This window comes from Bombus bifarius, unplaced genomic scaffold (assembly GCF_011952205.1).
Source record: "Bombus bifarius isolate JDL3187 unplaced genomic scaffold, Bbif_JDL3187 scf7180000007974, whole genome shotgun sequence".
Classification (NCBI taxonomy): Eukaryota; Metazoa; Arthropoda; class Insecta; order Hymenoptera; family Apidae; genus Bombus; species Bombus bifarius.
In genome coordinates this window covers 2,855,449-2,877,920 of record NW_022884360.1, presented here as the reverse complement: position 1 = coordinate 2,877,920, position 22,472 = coordinate 2,855,449, and the positions used below count along the sequence as shown (strand labels likewise).

Sequence of the window (22,472 nt, the reverse complement as noted above, 5' to 3'; positions counted from 1 at the left end):
AAACTGCCTAGCAACGGCGTTTGGAACCTTCTCGATGCTTCCAAACGGGTATAGAAAACAAAATGCAATCGTACAGGGAGAAAAATCTCCACGAGGCTGGCGTTCTTGCGATTGCCTTGGAGAGTGATACATCGAGCATTTTCGACGATCGCATTTGCGTCTAAGTTAGTTTCGCTTAGTAAGGAGTTATCCCGGTAACCGTGGATTCGTTTGAACTCAAACATTGCTAATAGTATTATTTAATTTAATTATTCGTAGATCGTATTATTCATTAGGCTTAGTGTTTGTTAGACTTATTATTAGTTGTACTTATTATTTGTTAAGCTTAGTGATAGACCTGTATATACGTGTAAATAAAATCTCGGCTTTGTGAAACGATGGCTAGTCCACATGAAGAGTCGTCGCGCGCCCAAAATTCGAATCCTGATCCGACATATATTTCACCGTTTATTCCAACAACTTATAACGAAGGCAGTTACGCTGTTACGTATGTACGAGATGAATGAGTGACTGATCTGCGGGTGTGTATACCCGGTGGAAGGATGTTGACCGTTCGAAGGATGTAAAATCAGTACTGTCTTGGGAGACGATGCTGTCTCGGAGGAAAGCTAAGGATGGGTGTGTTTGGCGCACGGGACCATCGAATTTGTTGGTGACGATGGTTTGAAGGACCTTTACTAGGAAATCTATGAGATTTATGGAAGGTACTTGAGACTGTTGAGGGTACGCAGTGAGTATCCGAAGACATCTGGTTGCCATCTTGCCCGCGGTGTGTGGCCTCGGCTAGGGTAGAGTGTTACGCGACGTAACACTGTTAATACAGTGTTACATTCATTAAACCACCTCTGTTATCCTAACCGAAACAGGGGAACGACTATTTCGCGGCGTCGATTAACATAATCGTAGCGAGAATTTACGCCTCTCGCTGACGCGTTCTTCTAGCGACCGCGTCTCTCCGCGAATGGTCCTAACAAGTCTCCTTTGTACGTTGTCCCTGAATCTGTATTTCACGAGCATTTAAATAGCAGCGTCGCTTTAATTTGCAATTGAAAATAGGTCAGCTTTTGTGAGAATATAGTTGAAAATAATCCAGCTAACGTATATGATACTTTAAGTGCCATTTTAAGCACGCGATATTGCTATGGTATTTTCGCTTTTTCACAAAACGACGAACATGGAATTTAATACAAGTCTCTGATATATTGATCATGCGAAATAATTATTTTCGTTTCAATATGCCCGCCAATATCAGCCCGCCAAAGTCAAATATCAAACAAACAGATTTTTATGTTCAACTTGATATTTTATGAGAAATATTTTTCATTTCAGGGCACTCAAATCCAATTTCATGTTTAGCCGTGACACAGCATTCGCAATATCTACTGACAGGCTCTGAAGACACTTCGATTATAGTATGGGATATGAAAGAGCTGACCTTGAATTTAAGAATCCAAGAACACATTGCCCCAGTTCTGTGCTTGACGTCCGCGCTCAAGAATTCAGTGATTGTCAGGTTCATAGTTTTATCGTGTAGTAATAATAAGATATCAAAAACGCTTTCTTCCATAATCTTGATTAAAAAAGGTAACCGGAAAAATGGGAAAAGATTTCAATCTTCTCCGAGTACTTCTTATTTGTATTAATTATAGATTGTTCTATAAGTTATTTCGTTTCGTATTTATCAACTAACGCTAAACCTTCCGCTTTCCATTAGCGGTGGCGAAGACTCGAGAATAATCGTCACCAGTCTCCTAACCGGCGATGTTCTCATCAAAGTGGACCACCACAGAGGGCCAGTAAAATCCATTCGCGTCGATTCTGCGGGAGAAATTCTGGTTTCCGGTTCTTCCGACTGTACCGTCTGCTTATGGTGTCTAGAAAGATTCACATTGTTAAAAAGCATCGTTTTACCATCCGCCGTGACTGTGCTCGACGTATCGGCCGATTCGGTGTTCCTATTGGCAGCCTGCGAAGATCAGAAATTATATTTGAGATCTTTGGCCACGGGAACTGAGGTCCACACGTTGAGAGGTCATCAAGGTGAAGTGAAAAGTATCTGCTTGGCGAAAGATTGCAGAAGAGCCATTGCTGGAGGAGCGAAGGGAAAGGTTTCCGTTTTCGATATGCACAGTGGACGATTGACGAGAACGTTGCTGGCGAATCCTTCGGCGGATGTTACCGCCGTCAAGGTAAATTATAGATTTTGTATTTATGACTTTATATTAATAAAAAAAGGTAGAATGGAAAATGAGTAAACATTTATTGAAATTGGAATTAATCGTCGTAGCAAATTACCTTTTCTATTTGCATGTTAAATTACAAGTAGTGAAAGATCAAAATTAATCTTTCATATATAATATAATTTTTCAATTCAACTTTTTGCGAAAAGGTGACGGAGAAGGACGACTTCCTGATAACAGCTTCCGGAGATCGAGTGGCTTACTGGAGTTTCCGTGGCGAGGAGATACACGCTAAACCCGCGAAATTCGTGAAGGAGGTATCGTTGCACCCACACACTGCTCCCATATCTTGTTTGGATATATCCAGGGACGGAGCAATGGCAGTTACCGGTGGAGTCGATTCTCTCGTAAATCTGTGGCAATTGAATACTCACGAATTGCTTTCCACTTTCGAAGGACATATCGCTAGCGTCACCTGCATTGCATTCTCAGCTTCTGGTTTATTTGTTGCTTCTGGTAGGTCTGTAGATAAAATACAGTAGAGCCTCCCATACGTATACGTATATGGCAGATATAACAAAAATTTCATTTATTTACCTTGTTTGTATGCTTTTTTCGCAATACTAGTTTTGCAAATACTACCATAATTTTGTATTGCCTTTAATACCGAAGAAACCCATTTCTTTTTTCAATCAAAATACAGTAAAGTACAATAGTTCAATAACCAAGTAACAGAGCATGAAATTGATACAATACAGTAACAGGAAATTAAATTGGAAACAGGTTCTGAGGACAAAACAGTTCGTGTATGGGGTCTGACCTTAGGTTTACTGGTATCGACATTTAGACACCAGGCACCTGTTACTGCAGTCACATCTATGTTTGACGGCCGAAGAATAGTGAGTTCTGATAGAGCTGGTACAATCCGAGTTTGGGCAGCTGATACCGGCACCCTAATCCAATCAGTATGTGGGCCTGGTCGCTGTTTCACTGTTTCTTCCGATATGAGATATGATACAGTGGCTGTAATTAATAAATTGAGATACTGTTTGTTCGACCAATCGTGGGAAGACGTAGTCGCTAAGAGAGACGTCAACAGGAGTCGTAAATTCTCGTTACGATTATAACAATCGACACCACGACTCGATCGATCCGCTGATTTCCGTTGAGATAATAGGGGTGACTGAGTTTGTATAACACTGTGATTCACAGAATTATAAATTATATATTTCCAACACATAGATTATACTGATGAGCATAGATAGATAGATAATCACTTATCGCACGAAGATAAGGTAAATATTGTAATATCGGAATATATTAAAGGTGTAATTTTGTCCGATTAATTATAATTTATTAATAATGGATTGAAAATACAGATATTAGTTAGACAGAGAAACGATGTATGATTAACAGGTAAACTAAATGCAACGCTCGTATTTACATCAAATAACTTGACAACTATTTGGTAACTCTCTCTCTCTCTCTCTCTCACTAGCAACTCTAACACTCGACAACACTCGCAACTCAATTCTAACAACTCTATGCTTCGACGTCTCGATCAACTCTGACCCTCGCCAATGCATTCCTGCTCGATCCTGCACACACACACACACACGCACGCACGCACGCACACACGCGCACACGCGCGCACACACACACACACACACACACACACACTTTTCGGCTCACATACTCTGGCCTCTCGACTGCCACTCCTTGAAATATAAAACCGTATATAGGCGCTCTTGGATGTAAACAAACCACAAAAAGATGGCGTACACGGTGTTTTCTAATTCAGCCGATCTCCAATCAAAGCTATTCTACGATATTACAATATGTACGTTAGAGCAGGGCTCTTATAATTGGATTTAATGTATTAGTGGACGTAGCACTATAAGATATTTAGGTGAGGAAATGTATGCTCGACAATACCGAGACCGACTCTCGCGTTATGCTTAGACTGCCCCGATAGGCGTTAGAGTTAGACTTAGTAGTTGACTTTTCCAACGATGTAGAAGAAGTGAAGTTGAGCGACGATGCTGTGTTGGATGAAAGCTAGTGATGGGTGTGTCTAGCGCACGGGATCATCAGATTTGTTCACGCCATTTTAGGTCAGGAAGCGAGGGCAGTATACATTGCCTCGGATTGGACAAACGAAGGTTGGTGGACTAGGAAGGGTCTTAACCCCGCCCTCTATAGAAAGTTGCTAGTAGGAAGCATCGTACGTGAGAAAAACTAACTTTACCGTGTCAAGCCGTAGTAAACAATAGTCTTTGGAAACTGATTTAGAAAAGACATTTGTTGGGTCTGAAGGACCTTAGCAGGCAAGCGACTCGAGTTTATGACGGGTGCTTAAGGCTATTGAGGGTACGCCGTACGGAAGAGACGGACATCTGGTGTCCGTCTGGCCCGCGGTGTGTGACCTGGGCCAGGCAGAGAGTCGCCCGGCGTAGCAGATACTTTAGTGAAATTTACTTTCTTGTATTAATTCTTAATATTTCTCGAGTCTTTTATAATACCAATACAGTCGCCTTGTTTCAATTTTTCCTACAATGATCGTTATTTGAATAATTTATTAACAATAATAATTATAATTATAATAAATTAGCAATTGCGATGTTTTTAGATTTAATTGTCTTCCTCCTTTCTAAATTTTAGATACGCGGTATGCGGAACAGGAGACAATCAATTAAGAATAGTAAGTTTAGGTGTTGGTCCTGAAGAAAAGTACCAAGTGTCGCATTCTCAAGAAATTACTTGTCTAGTAGTTACTCCAGATTCTCAGTCACTGATTACGGGCTCGAGAGACATGAGTTTGAAGGTTTGGCAGCTCGCTGGCGGCAAATTATCTCAGGTTTATACATGTTATAATAATAACTTTAAATTCCTATATTTAATTTAAAAAAATCTTTGGAAATGATTATTTAATTTAATTAAGAAAAGCCATTTATTTATTTATGATTATTCGCGCCAGCAAAACTTTTTGCTGCACCGAGGACAGAGATAATAAAATGTCATTAGAAGCTGAAATTGAAATGTTATTTTTTCCCCAGGTGTACCAGACTAAAGCGATACTTTGTTAGAAACTAAACGGACTAAATCCTAGTCGTCGTACTTTCTTCTTTTTTCCACTGTCTTTCTAAGTAACAGGGAAGAAAAATAGTAAGTAGGAAAAAAAAAACACGAAAGGAAACCGTCTCTAAGGTAAAGCTCTAAATTACAAATTTCTCGTGTCTGACGCAATAAACATAAATATATATATATATATATATATATATATATATATATATATATATATATAAATATAGGTACACATATGTATATCATTATTAGAGGAGAAATAAATTAACTTTACTTATTTTCATCCCCCATTCCCAACCTTTTTAGGGATCATTTTTAACAAAGATTATAAATAAATTACTTCGATGTACCTTACTTGTATCTGACGAAATTATTGTCTTTTATAAGTGAACAATAAGAATCAACCATTTTTTGTGCAGAAAAGATGTTTGTATTTATCATTTTAATTATTAAATTTCATTTAAACAGAAAACATTTTGGTCCTTGTAAATAATTACCCTCTAGTACAAGAGTTGCGGCTAATAGTAATTTAAAATTAGTTTTTCAGTTGTTTTTGATAATAATCCGAAACGATTTGCCATGCTTTTGGCGCCATTAATCCTTTTGGTGGATTTTCCCCAGATTTTGCTAAATCTGAAATAACGGTATATTAATGTTTATTAGTACTGTTTTTTTTTTTATTATTATTTGGATGTTTCATAGAAATGTTTTTATATAAATCTTGTATTTATTCTAATGCGATATTTCGTATTTTTAATGCAATTTACATTTATAGTTGGCAATTTAATTCATTTTTTTTTTTAGATTTTTTAAAATAAGAAGTGAAATAAGAAATTGTTTTTTAAAATAATTTCATTGCTAATGATTCATTTCTAATGATTTCATTAATAAAATAGGCAAGATAGGATATACAAATTAATTACAGGAAGATTTAGAAGAAAAAGAAAAGAAACAGGTACATGAAAAAAATATAACTCACTTCGCATTTTATTTCCTGATACGAAAATAAAATCTTGCGATCGTTCCCGCTAGAAGAAAGGCATTTTGTTTTTTTCTATTGTCGTAAGCTGCCACTCTAAACGGTATGATTTTGAGATTCTGAAGACCCGGTGCCATCGACAGTACCCTCGAGCCGTGCGTTCCATCGTACAGATTTCCTAATTTTACAATTAAAGCGACCGCTGATTTATCACGATAATGAAATATCAGAATTCCTTCGATATAACAATAAAATTACTTCGCCCAATAAATCAAGAATAAAAGCGTACGATTTTTAATTTTTTATGCGAGTAATCTTAGGAATCAAGGGACAAGTGAAATTCGTCTTATCAGAATATTACCGTCCGGGGTTTTAGATTTGTCAGGATGCGGCAAACCCGCGGGATCACGACCAACGATGAAGAAATTTGCCCCAGCCATCATTCTTGCTTTGGCGTGCCATTGCACCTAAAATAAAAATCGCAAATTTTAAACAATTCTCAAATTTAAAATATTTATATCTCTTCGAAATACTACGCTTCTCTTATTCCATCAATTTTAATTGTTGATTAATTTTTTAGGGAAATAAATAATACCTCTGTAGGGCCAGCATAAAGCATCGGGCTTGGAAAAATAGCGAGGATGGTGTCTTCGTGCAATACACCCTCCTCGAGAACACTTTGGTGTTGGTTTATCCGAACTGATAATGGTATGTCGTCTTCTTTCGTCCATCCTCCCAGAGGATGCAGTAGAAGAACTGGTTTCTTACAACCACGTTCCTCCACGAGGAGTCTTCTCGTATCCTGGTATTAATTTGAATAATAATTACATTAAAAGAGAAGAAGAATAGGAATTTTTGCGCAGGAAAAAGTAAATGTCGTAATTGATTGGATTTATTGGACTTTCTTTAACCGTCAACTAGGTTCTTATCAAAATTATGGAAACTTAATTAATTTTGCTTCGTATCGAACCTCCTTTAAAGCAAATAATTTTATCTCTTATATTATACTTGAAATTTGTTGTTTTCGATGAGAACTAACCTGCATTAAGAGTGCGTGGCCATTGTGAATCGGATTTCTCAACTGGAAGGCGAAAACAGCATCCGCTTCCATTTCTCTGCACTTTTTACGAATTTCGTTTGGCGTGAGCCTGTACTTGTCGAGACCATCGTTCCACTTAATCCTTTCCAGAACTTCTAATTCTCCTCCAACCAGCCAATCACCCGATTCGTGGATCATTCTGACGTAAGGATGTCCAAGGTCGTTTGTACCAAATTCTCTGCTACACCTGTTGCAATGTTTCCGATTTATTTTCACATAAGAGGAGACTAACTACTAACTAGAAATAATAATTTACTGAAAAAACATAATCGAACCTTTCTTCTTTTCGGTGAGCGAAAAATTCTGGTCTCCTCAGAATTGCGATATCTTGACCGTTGTACTTCAAGGTCAGTGCCGGTGCTGTAGTATAGCTTTCCTTCTGCTCTGTGCTAACCGGAAGCACGATAGGTATCGATTGATTAACCACGTCCCCATTTTGTTTGATAGTTTTGAAGTGTTGACACTTGAAAATAACACACACACACGCACATTTTATTTGTTATCTCGTTAGAAAAATCTATCTCTATTCTACAACTTTTTACCTTTACAAACTTAGTGTTTCATAATTAATATCGTCCAAAGATAGAACTCGTTTCTCTATGCTTAAATCTCATGCAATTCGTTAATCAAATTTTAATTACGCACCTGCAAATATTGGTACTCCCTCATGAAACCTGTGAGCGGAGCAGCCCAACCTTCAGCGAGTACTTGAACCCATTGTAAGTCAACCTTACTGATGTTGATACCTTAAATTGAGCATATTGATTTGAGGAATTAGGCAATTATCAAGTACTATATATCAAATGGAAATTGTTTACATAAAAGCTTATCTCTTTGTCAATTGGAAGCATCAATTTGGAAAAGAACTTTCTCTATCTTATCTGTGTGTATCGTAGCAATTTATGAATATTTGATGTTTCGCATGTGAATTATTTTAGCCGGAAATGTTTGCGTGCCACAACATTCTATGACACCTCCAAATCTTTATATTTTCGTAATTTCGTAAGCAAATTACATGATGTCAGAAATAAAGAACCATCCACGTGTTCTTCAGCCACAGCGTAGTAGCCACTTGCTTGTCCAATCAACAAAAGACAAGAAAAAGTGGAATTATTTTGCAAACGAAAATACAGAATTAAAAAAATACAGAATTAAGTGAGAAAACATTTGCAACGTACTCGGAAGATTCTCCGCCTCTTTTCTCGCCTCCTCTATCCTCCTCTCCTCGACGAACAGTTCCTGAACCTGCTCTCGAGTCTTGGGAAGAATTCCCTGGGTCCTCAACAACTCGATTACCATTCTCGTCGAGGTCTGCAAATTATGAAATTCCGTATCCACGATGAGATCAGGAGTTTTGGGCGTTTCATATTCCTGGCCGATGCCTGTGAAGCTTTTAATCATCCCTTTTCTAGCTTTCTCGTAGAGGCCTTTCACGTCTCTGGCTTCGCACGTCTGCACGGAAGCTTTCACGAAGATCTCGAAGAACTTCAAGTTAGAATCTTCGTGTATCTTCCTCACCAGCCTTCTGTCCGCCTCGAAGGGCGAAACGAAGCTGCAAATGGTGATCACACCGCAATCAGAGAACAATTTTGCTACTTCAGCAGCTCTTCGCACGTTCTCTTCGCGATCTTCTTTCGAGAAGCCCAGGTCCCGGTTTAATCCGTGACGAAGATTATCGCCGTCCAGGCTGTAGGCTGGCAGTCCCTGCAAAAGCAAGTTTATATGATCCTGAAGCGTTAAAAATTATGGTCCGATCGAGAGTCTGGCAATTTGCAAGTTTCGAGATATGGCAATTTGAGAATTTCGAACTTTAGAGCAAAAAGTTTACTTGAGAAACCAGGTAATTTTCCAGCTCGAACGAGATGGTCGTCTTGCCAGCACCGGACAGCCCTGTCAACCAAATCGTACAGCCACAAAATCCTTTGAATTTTCCATAGGCTTCCCCTCGTCTCTCCCTCGACACGTGGTGTAATTGTTTGATCACATTCGTCGCGAGAACCTGCAAATATTTCAACGCGGGACGTTTCAAAGCGACGTATCTTTTATTTGCTGTTTGAAATTTTCAAGTAAATTAGGAGATCAATACACTTTATCCGATTTAGAGTCATCGAAATATTACTGAAAATAATTAATTCGACGGTTGATTATTTTACATACGACTGGATAAATCATTAAAAATGCGTGTGTTATTATACCCGATTATTCTTCTGTGTATTTCGATTTTCCATCGAAGATTTCGTATATATCCCCATTATACGGAATATTTGATCATTAAGTTTCGTGCAACGATAAGGATCTTATAAAATACTCGACGATTGATTCTACTGTTTTTAAATGTCCACTGTGCAACGATCTATTCGACCAATTCGTTTCTTCGCGAATGAGATAAATTCAACTTAATAGCGACATCTAAAATAGAGCCAATGGCGCCGATCGATTGTTCGATTTTCTTACTCGATAAAGAACACTATCGATTGCTATCTATCCAGGCGTGTAGTTCTGCATCGACTACGCGGCTGTCGAGCATTTCTGTCCAGCGAGTTCCGTCAAACGAGAAAGTGAAAAGGAAAGTTGGATCGGGTGGGGATCGGAGAATTTCTCGCTCTACGTATGATATTTCTCCGAGGAAATGAGCATTTTAGGAAGCTCATCGAATTTTAGCTACGTATTAAGGTGGATATAACGTACACGTAATTGAAGTTTAAGGCAGCTTACGCTATCGGGCCTCGAGGTTTCCACATTTAACAGATAATCCTCTTCATTTATTATTTATTTATTTCTTATTTCTTATTTAATACTACATTTTGTCAGAAGCCTAATATACGACGTGAAACTGTCAGGAATATCATATTGAAAAATGTCAAAGGTACAGAAGCACAAAGTACGTAATTCGATGAAATTCTGAATGAATGTAAGTATGCGTGCGCATAGATATGGCGCTTCGTAGACGCGTGTCTATGTGTAAGAAGCAGAAGTAGCGAGTTCAGTTTGCCCGAAAAGTTTTGTTTTGTTCCTGGCACGTGCTGACGTGCACTCTCCCGCTCTTCCGTGTGCTATATTTTTGCCAGCGACTGTACTCGGAGAAATAGCTCGAAGAATATCGGAAATGGGAAATCGCAAAGGGAACTGAACTTTACGTAATACGCTTTACCGATACTTGTCCGCTTTACTTGTTTACTGATACTTGTTGTTGTTTACATTCGTTCACAGTAGAACGACTGTTTGAGATTAAATCGCCCTTTAACACTCGGACGTTTTCGGCTCTAATAAAATTACGCTTTCGTCCTTTTTATTAGCATTTGCGAAATTCTAAGAAGACTGGCGCAAAATGAAGAAAGGGTAACCTGTGAACTTCGTCTACATACAAGTATAACGTAACTGAAAAAAGAAACAACATTTTGGAAGTAGTTGTGTTATTACAAGTACAGATACCGGAAAGACAAGGCAAATTACTTCACGAAATACGAGCCCACCTGTAAGATAAGAAGTTCATTTGTATAAGCAAACGAAAGATTTACCAATTACGTAACCGTTATTAGTAGTTTCATTGCAAAAAACTGTAACACAGACTTTCTAAAACTGAAATACTATGAATTATCCGTACTTGAATTATTACTTGAAATTACACATCGTTAATTATGTAATTTAAAGGGTCATCGCTGATACGGTTGGCCAAAATTTCATTTACCTGTTAAATGATAAATAACAAATTAAAGAAATGTTTTAATATTTTAGTTATGAATGAAAAGACTAATATTTCGGCCGTGAATAAGAATTCAATTTCTTATTCAAATAAAAGTCATCATTTCGTTCAGATATCATTCGCGGTTAGTTATACACGAAGTTTTATACACAAAGCCAGAATTTTTTCTCATGCTCGTCTTATATTCTATATTTACATATATATATAACAATAATATAATAATACATACATAATAATAATGATAATAATAATAATATATTATATATATGTATAATTATATTATTATTATATTATTATTATTATTGTTATTTCATATACTTTTATATAATAATAATTATTATTATTGTTACTAGACTATCGTTAAAAGACGTTAAAAGATTATACGTATCAACGTATAATTACGTGTATTAATCATGTCTACATCGCTTAAAGTAGATTAGGCAACTTAGGCTATTGATTCAAATACGAAAGTGCTACAAACGATTTTAGAAATCACCGATTCACGTGTGGGTTTCACGTTCATTTTTCTTCGCAAATGAAGAAAAAGAGAACGCGTGAAGAATAATTGGTGACTAGTTTCGCAATAATGTAATTAGCATATTTTCGTAAAGTATGTTGAAAAAATGCTTCGAAATCCTGCTGCTGACCGAGCAATAAAAAACAGGGCAAATAGGTTCGGAATATCTGTAAATGATTTAATTGCTAGAAATATCATTTTATTTAATTTTTATTTATTTAATGTCAATGCGAACGCGACGATACAAATGCAATATATTCGATGTACAAATTATTTTGTTTCTCAAGGAAAGGGAATAGCTTTGTGATCTATTTCTTGCTATTAATTTTTCTCATAATTAATTTGGGATGTTGCAATGAAAATTATGTTTGTTATATTTATGATTCAATGAGAGAAGATTAGATTTCAATTATTCGAACTATATATAGTTCACGTTTATCCTAGTTGCTTCAACGCCTGTATTCTTGACAGAGCACCGTTAAATTCCTTGTTATCTACGTACCAGTAATCTTATTCATCATACTAATCACGTTTATGCACTGTACATATGTACTATGGAAAGTGAATTATCTAATGAAACTAAATATTATGTTTTACATATATTTATAACATATATGGTATAATTAAATAATTAAAATATAATTAAATATTCCTTGTTATCTACGTACCAGTAATCTTATTCATCATACTAATCACGATTATGCACTGTACCTATGTCCTATGAAAAGTGAATTATCTAATGAAACTAAATATTATGTTTTATATATGTTTATAACATATATGGTATAATTAATAAATTATGTTATAATTATATTATAAATTATTATATAATTACATTATAAATTATTATATAATTATATTATAAATTATTATATAACTATATTATAATATTGTCACGCACGCGCCATAAAGTAGACTAAAACTACCAATAGCGCGAGTGGGCGTTCCAATTTGAAATTTAAATAAATTTTAATAATTTGTATAGAAACCAAATTCGAACCTCGCAACCCCGACGGAATAATCCGTCACATGATGACCCCTCCCCCCCCCCCCCCACGATAGACCTAAATATAAATAAACGTAGCGACATAAAAGAAGCGAAATAATTTCTAAGTTTTAGAGTAGTTAATTCTTCAGTTTTTTGTGACTTTTTTTTTCATGTGACTTCTTGATAAAGCAAAACTCAGGAGTCTATATTCATATAACGCTTCTTTCTTTCTATTTTGAAGTGAAGATAGAATATGCTGACTAAGCGTTGCGGGGAAAAAGCTGTTAAATATTGTTTATTCCTTAATTCGTTCCCTTAAAACGATGCACAAATTGTGAATATTAGAGGCAATCCCAATTGCTCAGCAATAATCTAAATCTAAATACGAATAACTCGAAGAGCAAGATCTAACGTAGACTCACGCGATTAGTTTTCCCATCGCATCCTTTGACTTCATTTTTCTGATCCATTGTTGTCCAAAAAGCTCCTCTTCTATTACTGCTATATATATATAGTATTATTCGAATTCAACACGATATTAAAATCAAGTGAAATACCAAACTTTTATTCAGTAATCTCTTGGAAATGTAACGAATTAACGATAACGACTCGCGTGGGTGTACTGAGTACCTGGTGATACGCGTTCTTTCATATATCATCGGTAACACGTATTGCTCGTGAGAGGGGAGAAACGACACATTCATACTCTCTTGTTCTCCCGTTGCTTTTTTTCTTCCACGACCCTGAATAAAGGAAAAACTCGTGCCGCTGGAAAAACTCGAGGACAGCGAAATTTCTCGTTTCGTAATTGAAATAGTTCAATGATGTCGGCGTCTAATTTTCAGTAGTCAGCGATGTCTAGAAGACAACTTGTAGGTTATCATAGAGAAAAGAATGAAAGTTATATAATGAGTTGAAATTATTCCGATTTATATTTGGATACCAATAATTGTCGTCAATAAAACATATATGGTATAATTAATAAATTATGTTATAATTATATTATAAATTATTATATAATATATGTATAATATATTATTATATATAATTAAATACTTAAAATATAATTAAATATTCCTTGTTATGTATGTACCAGTAATCTTATTCATCATATTAATCACGTTTATGCACTGTACATATGTACTATGGAAAGTGAATTATCTAATGAAAATAAATATTATGTTTTATATATGTTTATAACATATATGGTATAATTAATAAATTATGTTATAATTATATTATAAATTATTATATAATTACATTATAAATTATTATATAATTATATTATAAATTATTATATAACTATATTATAGTATTGTCACGCACGCGCCATAAAGTAGACTAAAACTACCAATAGCGCGAGTGGGCGTTCCAATTTGAAATTTAAATAAATTTTAATAATTTGTATAGAAACCAAATTCGTATCTCACAACCCCGACGGAATAACCCGTCACATGATGACCCCCCCGCCCCACGATAGACCTAAATTTAAATAAGCGTAGCGACATAAAAGAAGCGAAATAATTCCTTAGTTTTAGAGTAGTTAATTCTTTAGTTTTGTGTGACTTTTTTTTTCATGTGACTTCTTGATAAAGCAAAACTCAGGAGTCTATATTCATATAACGCTTCTTTCTTTCTATTTTGAAGTGAAGATAGAATATGCTGACTAAGCGTTGCGGGGAAAAAGCTGTTAAATATTGTTTATTCCTTAATTCGTTCCCTTAAAACGATGCACAAATTGTAAATATTAGAGGCAATCCCAATTGCTCAGCAATAATCTAAATCTAAATACGAATAACTCGAAGAGCAAGATCTAACGAAGACTCACGGGATTAGTTTTCCCATCGCATCCTTTGACTTCATTTTTCTGATCCATTGTTGTCCAAAAAGCTCCTCTTCTATTACTGCTATATATATATAGTATTATTCGAATTCAACACGATATTAAAATCAAGTGAAACACCAAACTTTCGTTCAGTAATCTCTTGGAAATGTAACGAATTAACGATAACGACTCGCGTGGGTGTACTGAGTACCTGGTGATACGTGTTCTTTCATATATCCTCGGTAACACGTATTGCTCGTGAGAGGGGAGAAACGACACATTCATATTCTCTTGTTCTCCCGTTGCTTTTTTTCTTTCACGACCCTGAATAAAGGAAAAACTCGTGCCGCTGGAAAAACTCGAGGACAGCGAAATTTCTCGTTTCGTAATTGAAATAGTTCAATGATGTCGGCGTCTAATTTTCAGTAGTCAGCGATGTCTAGAAGATAACTTGTAGGTTATCATAGAGAAAAGAATGAAAGTTATATAATGAGTTGAAATTATTCCGATTTATATTGGGATACCCATAATTGTCGTCAATAACACATAAGGTCACAGTGTCTCTCGTCTTTGTTCGTCAACAAGTGGGGAACAAAGTTGCCCACAAGTTTGTAAGTTTTTTGAACAAGTTTGACGATTCACGACGCGATGCATTTGAGATTCTATCGAAGCTGGACCTGATCATTCCGACGTCAATTTTTCTGAAGGTATGTAGAAAATAAGCTGTCCGGACGTTTATTGAGTTTAGAAATATTCTATTCATGTTATAATATACTCTATTCATGTTAGAAATATTCTGATTCGGTGTAAACGCCGTGCCAGTGTCACGGTGGTCGTGAGAACGCAACGAAAGTATAATTATATCTCACATACCTTGGCCAGCAAAATGGTGGCTAAGCAGTAATAGAAACCCTATGTGACCGGCATCCAGCGATAGCCCCTCCACAGGAGCCGGGTCCTTGATATAAAAAAGTACCTCTCGAGTCGTTGCTCAACATTCTTTTCTGTGCTGTTTGACCATTCTGTATCGTTACTCTGTCAGTGTTCAATAAATTTTCTAATAACAATCAAAATTTAAGTACGAATTTCTCACCTTGCGTGCGGAACGTGAAATTACCCCGAATCGACGTGACAAAATTGGCGATCCTGCCAGGATCCATTCATCGCATCAAGAGGAAACTTCAACGGGAACTCTACGGATTCTACAGCGAAGGACCACGGTCCCCTCCTTGATCAAAAGAAGGATCTGCAAAGAATCTCGGTAAGCTGGCTTTCGTACATTATCGAAACCGTAAGCCTGAAATACGTTCTGAAGATAGTGACTCTTCTTCCGCCGAAAGTGCCATATTTCTCAGCATGAACCCAACTGACAAGAGTACCGCTAAACAAAACGAACTAATCGCTACCCTGATTGAACAATTTAAAAGCCTAACTTACGAGTTTAGAATCTTTAGAAACAGCACCAATCAAAACATTAAAAACATAAAGGAATTTGCGGAAACTAGCGATAGAAATCGCTCTAAAGAAATACGCGATCTTGCAAAAACCATGGAAATAAAATACGACACCGAGACTGAAACCGCTGCTGATAACGTAACGGATGACGAAACTGATGGACCGAACACGTCACAAAGACCACGCCGCGCCGCGATTAAACCAATAAACAACTACAACAAAGATCGAGGGCTCGAGGCAGATAAGGCCATACGAACTGTCGAGACACTACGAGGTCGAGATGACGTAGGCGTTGAAGATTTCATCTTATCGGTCCGCAAAGCAAGAGCTAGGTGCAAGGCAAGTGACAGAGAGCTATTATTAGATCTCATACTGATCGAAAAGATTACCGACAACGCGAAACGAAACATACGATATCTAAAAATCAACTCGTTCGAAGACTTATATTCATGCTTAAGACAACACGTATTAACACCAACAACTATTAGCAACTGTAGGGACAAATTAAAGAATTTAAAACAAGGGGCAACAGAAAGTGTACAATCTTTTAACTTCAGATTCCGACAACAGCTAAACGAATTAAATTATGCAGTCCAAAACGAAAACCGCACACCAACAGAACGACGCGTAGCTATAGATATTGAAGAACGCGAAGCACTTAAAACATATTTGCTCAACTTACGATACGAGATAGGACAGATGGTGGTATCTAGCGATCCAAAGAACCTGAACCTTGCCCAACAACTAGCAGCTGATAGAGAACAATGGTTACGAGAAGCAAATCGTGTCGCCAACCGCCCAAAGAATCAATCTCACAACACTACATTTGTATCCAAGCGAACTACTACCGATTCACAGCCACAAACTTCTGCTCAGCTACCTAGCCGACCATTAGACGACCGCATGAAACCGAAGTGTCCAAAGTGTTTACGAATTGGACACACAGCCGAAAAATGCTACTCTCGAAATTTTCCATTCGCCAGCCAAGGAAAGATTCCACCTCGAGTAAACCAAACAACGGAGAACCCAGAGGAAGCTTACCTCGAGTTAACTGCACCACCACCGGAAGATTACTATCAATCGTACTGCAACGAAGAGACGGAGGAAGAGCCAGATTCCTCATCGATACCGGAGCAGGAATCAACCTTATAAAAGAAAAAGCCTCACTAAACGTCCAAACTTCTAACCCAAAAACCTTCCTAATGGGAAGTGACAAACATACCACTAACAAAATTTGCAACTTAACCATGCTCAAGAAAAATCATCAATTCTACGTAGTCCCTAACAACTTTCCCCTAATCGAAGATGGAATAATCGGACTCCCATTCCTTACAAAGTATCAATACAGCGTCACTAACAATAAACTAACCTTAGACGAAATTATATTACCATTCCAGGAAACCGATAGCAAAATAAAACCAGGCGAAACTCTAATCTCAGCCCAATACATCGAAGGAAAGCCCACAACAGTATGTTTCATCAACACTGGTAAGCAAATCTGTCACATTACAAACGAAATAAAGAAACCCGATAAACTAAGCCAAATTAATAAATTCGCACAAATAATACGTACCAAACATATTGATCCAGAACTTCGAGAACCCCTTGAGAAAATCCTCATCAATTACTTAGACGTTTTTAATATGGAAACAGACTCATTACCATGTACCAACTTGACAGAACATACAATCACACTCAAGACAGACAAACCTATAAACATCAAATCTTATAGACCGCCCGAATGTCATAAAAAGGAAATCGAGACTCAAATCAACGACATGTTAGACAAACAAATCATAGAACCATCGGACAGTCCATATAACGCACCAATTTGGGTAGTTCCAAAAAAATTAGATGCATCAGGCAAACAAAAATGGAGAATCGTTATAGATTTTAGAAAATTAAACGAGCAAACAGACCAAGACGCGTATCCTTTACCAAATTCGGACGAAATACTCGAGCACTTAGGCAAAGCTAAATTTTTCTCGGCCCTAGACCTCTCGTCAGGATTTCACCAGATACCTATGGAGCAAAATTCCAAAAAATATACTGCATTCTCAACCTCACAAGGATAGACAACAACTTGCATTTGACACACTAAAACAAAAACTCTGCGAAGCCCCTGTACTACAATATCCAGACTTTGACAAAATATTCACATTAACAACAGACGCAAGTAACGAAGGGTTAGGAGCAATACTCTCCCAAGACGGACATCCATGCTGTTATATATCCCGAACTTTGAACCCTCCTGAAAAGAATTATTCCACAACCGAGAAAGAGTTATTAGCAATAGTATGGTCAATCAAAAGACTAAGACAATACCTACTTGGTAGAAAATTTAAAATTCAAAGCGATCATCAAGCCTTGAAATGGTTAAAGAATGTTAAAGACCCCTCATCGAGACTCATGCGATGGCGTTTGAGACTCGAGGAGTACGATTATGAAATCGAATACAAAAAAGGAAAAGAAAATACAGCTGCAGATGCTCTATCCCGATTGTATCCTATCACTAATGAAGAAATCCAACCCAATGTAGAAAACCCGGACTATTATGACGAGTATATAGACTGGAAAATCAATATCACCCCAGCTCCGATAACTCAAAAACCTAACAGACCACACTTTAAACAAATTACAAAGACCGAACTGGGAGACTTTAACGAACAGCATTGGTTGCGTCAATTAACCAAACACTTTATTAAACACCGAACCGGACGCTTACAAATAGGAATAAACGACAATAGCTTCAGCACGTTAGAAAAGGTAAATATTCAACTCATGCTAAGGTTTCTAACAACTAGATTCCCTCAAATTAAATTAATATTTGGACAAGATCCGCCAGTAGACTACGATAACGAACAAAAACAAACGATACTACGCGAAAATCATAACGAATTAGTAGGACACTTAGGTATACACCGCACCGTGAAACGAATACAAGAGCACCATCACTGGACAAACCTAGAACAAGACGTTACAGAATTCATACAAAACTGCGAAACCTGCCAACGAGAAAAGCTAAATCGTATCAGGGCCAAGGAACAACCTATGATAACTGACACACCCCTTAATCCTAATGACAAAATCGCAATGGACATATTCGGACCTCTCACCAAAACCAAACGGGGCAATCAGTTTATCCTGTCTATCCAAGATCAATTAACCAAATATCTCATCCTCATACCCTTAAAAGACCAAACAGCCAACTCAATCATTAACGAACTTTTGGATCACTATGTGTACATATTTTCCGCACCAAAAAGTATTCTGACGGACATGGGACGAAATTTCGTATGTAAATTGATGGACACATTTGAAAGGGCTTTCAAAATCCGACACATAAAAACCACTTCTTTCCATCCACAATCTAACGGATCCCTTGAACGAACGCATGCCGTAGTAAAGGACCTTATTCGAACTTGTACGACCGACCGACAGAACGACTGGGATGAAAACTTAAAATTAATATGCATGGGATATAATACTTCAGTACACGAGACGACCGGACATACCCCATTCGAACTAACATTTGGACGACAAGCTAACATGCCATCCTCAATATCAACCACTCCTAGCCTAACCAGAGAACAATTGTTTAACCTCTGGAAAAATCGACACAACGCCTATATAGCTAAAGCAAGACGAGTTACCGAATCTAACAAAAAGCGATACCAGAGGGATCAAATGCGAAAAATTATTAAAACACAGACGATATTCCGAGTAAAAGATAAAGTATGGGTACATAACGATCACAAAACTAACAAGCTAGACCACGAATGGCTAGGACCTGCAGAAATCCTCTCATTCAATCCACCCACCTATCTTATCGAATATTCCAACGGTCACACGCAAAGAATCCACGGTAACAGGCTAAAACCCTACCTTTCAGGAAGAAGACCATAATATGGATCATCATAACACTCGAGTACATTAGAAGCGATCTAGAAGTAAAACCATTGAATTACGCCAACATATTCCTGGAACACATTGACAATTGCTATCTGTACAACGAACAAATAGATATCACCCTTATAGTAGGCCTTAACGATCCAATTGACCAAGTTAATAGATTACAACGCGTAATAGATTTAATAGACCGTCAATGTAAACCACCTTGCGCTTACACACCAGAAATAAGCAGCCTAAAATTTAAGTACAGAAATCTTCAAAACCTGACTCGGCAACTCAAATTATTATTGCGTTATAAAAGCAAACGCGGATTGCTCAATGTCATAGGCTCAGTATCCAAAACTTTATTCGGAACTCTCGACGAAAACGATTTAGAACTCATTAACAAGAACATCGATACATTATTTGATTCGAACAATAAAATAAAAACAATTCTTAGTAACCAAACCGCACTCATCAAACGCGTGCTAGACAATACCAAAACAAATCAACTTGAAAACTTAGCCAACGATATACACAAGATTGAAAACCACAATGAAAAAAACGAAATATTAGTCTCCCTATTAATTCAAACCGAATCTACCATATCAGAACTCCATATAAACATCGACGAAATTTTTAACACTGTTATGTTAGGGAAACAAGGAATCATAAACCCACAAGTTATAGAACCTGAACAATTCTTAAAAACACTTGACCAAATAACGAGACAAAACTTTATGACTAACCATATCGAACCTTCAGTTCAAAACTTTCAACTAATTCTAGATCTAAGCAAACTAAAGATATATATACAATTATATATACAATAACTGTGCCGCTTTTGGAAAACAATGAATGGAAAATAACTAAAATTTACCCGATACCTTCCAAACAAAACTCTGTATTCATTGCGCCTGTAATAGAAACTGATTTGATACTAACCGACTCAGAACAATACACCTTTGTCGATAGTCACTACTTAAACAAATATTGTAAACGAACGGCAATCATCCACATTTGTAAAAGAACTCAACCGAGTCACAATAGAATCAATTCACCTGAATGCAGATCAGAATTAATTACTAATCGACAGACGGTCAAAACTTGCCCGACTGCTGTCTTCAAGCTGGAAGAATTGACGTTCGTACCTTTGCAGACGGAAAACCATTATATTATTATTCCTGCGAAAAATGTACAAATCGACGTGTTATGTAAGACACATAAAATCCTAGAAATTAGACAACCAAGCTTAATTAGCAGTAAAACCGGGTGCATAATCACATACGATCATAATATTATGAAAATAGGAGGATCACATAAAAATATCTCTTACGAAACCAAATTTAAGAATAGCATATACAGCTTCGAAGAAACAGATGTTCCAATATTAGAGAAAATATTAGAAACAGCTCCAAAAGTAACTCACAATTTTAACCAATATAAAGCCAACCTCGACACATTACAAACACAAATCAGTACCCTGCAATTTGAGCGACGCATAAATTCATTGAAGGAATATGGCATATCCACACTACAAATATTAGGAATCATAGCCCTAGGACTAGGAACAATATATGTAATGTACAAATGTAAACTTTTCGAATGTCTACGCCGATCACTTCCTAAAAATGTACGTATCAAAATACTCTGCCCTGCCGCTCGCGTAAACAGGATCGATCAAACATCAACAGTACCAAGGACGGTCACCTTCCAAAATATCACCGAAGACGAAGATGAGGGGATCATTCAACTTGGAAGCCCCACCAGAGCCTTACGCTTTAGCGGAGCAAAGCGAAGCTAAGGAGGGGGGAATGTCACGATGGTCGTGAGAACGCAACGAAAGGATAATTATATCTCACATAATAGGCAATAAAGCAATCAAGGAACTTCCCACAAAAGGGATAGCACTCATCACATCGATTTTTAATGCTATCCTTCGCCTGGAACACTATCCTAAGGCCTGGAAAATCTCATTGATTACCCTGATCCCTAAACCCGGTAAACCGATATACGAAACCTGCTCCTATCGCCCAATCAGTCTTTTACCTACCCTGTCCAAACTATTCGAGAAGATGCTCACGAACCGACTCCTTCCAATCCTAGAGAACTTGAAAACACTCCCAGATCACCAATTCGGCTTCCGAAAACATCATTCTACAGTAGAGCAAATCCACCGCTTAACTCATACGATCAGCCAAACACTCGAAAAGAAAAAATATTGCTCAGCGGTTTTCCTAGACATCCAACAGGCATTCGACAAAGTATGGCATGAAGGGCTACTATACAAGATTAAAAAGATCCTACCTCACCCCTACTACTCCATCCTAAAATCTTACCTAACCAATAGACAATTCATGGTTAAATGCCTAGACGCCACTTCCGCAACATTCCCAATAGAAGCCGGCATACCCCAAGGTAGTGTCCTCGGACCCCTACTGTACTCCATCTACACTGCCGACCTACCTATATCAAACGATATAACAATAGCGACATTTGCAGACGACACAGCGCTATTAGCTACCCACGCAGACCCGGTAATAGCCTCATCCACTCTCCAGCGAAGTCTCGACTCCATGGAAAAGTGGTTTCACAAATGGGGCTTCAAAGTCAACGAAAAGAAATCCTCACATGTAACCTTCACGCTCCGAAAACAAACCTGCCCCCAGGTCACCATCAACAATGCAACAGTTCCTAGCAGGGACACAGTCCGATACCTGGGCATGACCCTGGACAGGAGACTAACGTGGA

The 22,472-nt window shown here is 37.3% G+C and overlaps 1 protein-coding gene and 1 pseudogene across 1 annotated transcript; one reads left to right on the top strand and one right to left on the bottom strand.

Moving 5' to 3' along the window:
- Positions 1–5,506: 5,506 nt before the first annotated feature.
- LOC117217084 lies at positions 5,507–9,689 on the bottom strand (annotated as a pseudogene).
- An 11,332-nt stretch (positions 9,690–21,021) lies between these two features.
- On the top strand, positions 21,022–21,562 carry LOC117216995. Its single transcript, XM_033464228.1, has one exon. It carries the CDS (start codon positions 21,022–21,024, stop codon positions 21,523–21,525), a length of 504 nt encoding a protein of 167 aa, XP_033320119.1. The 3' UTR covers positions 21,526–21,562.
- Positions 21,563–22,472: the final 910 nt, after the last annotated feature.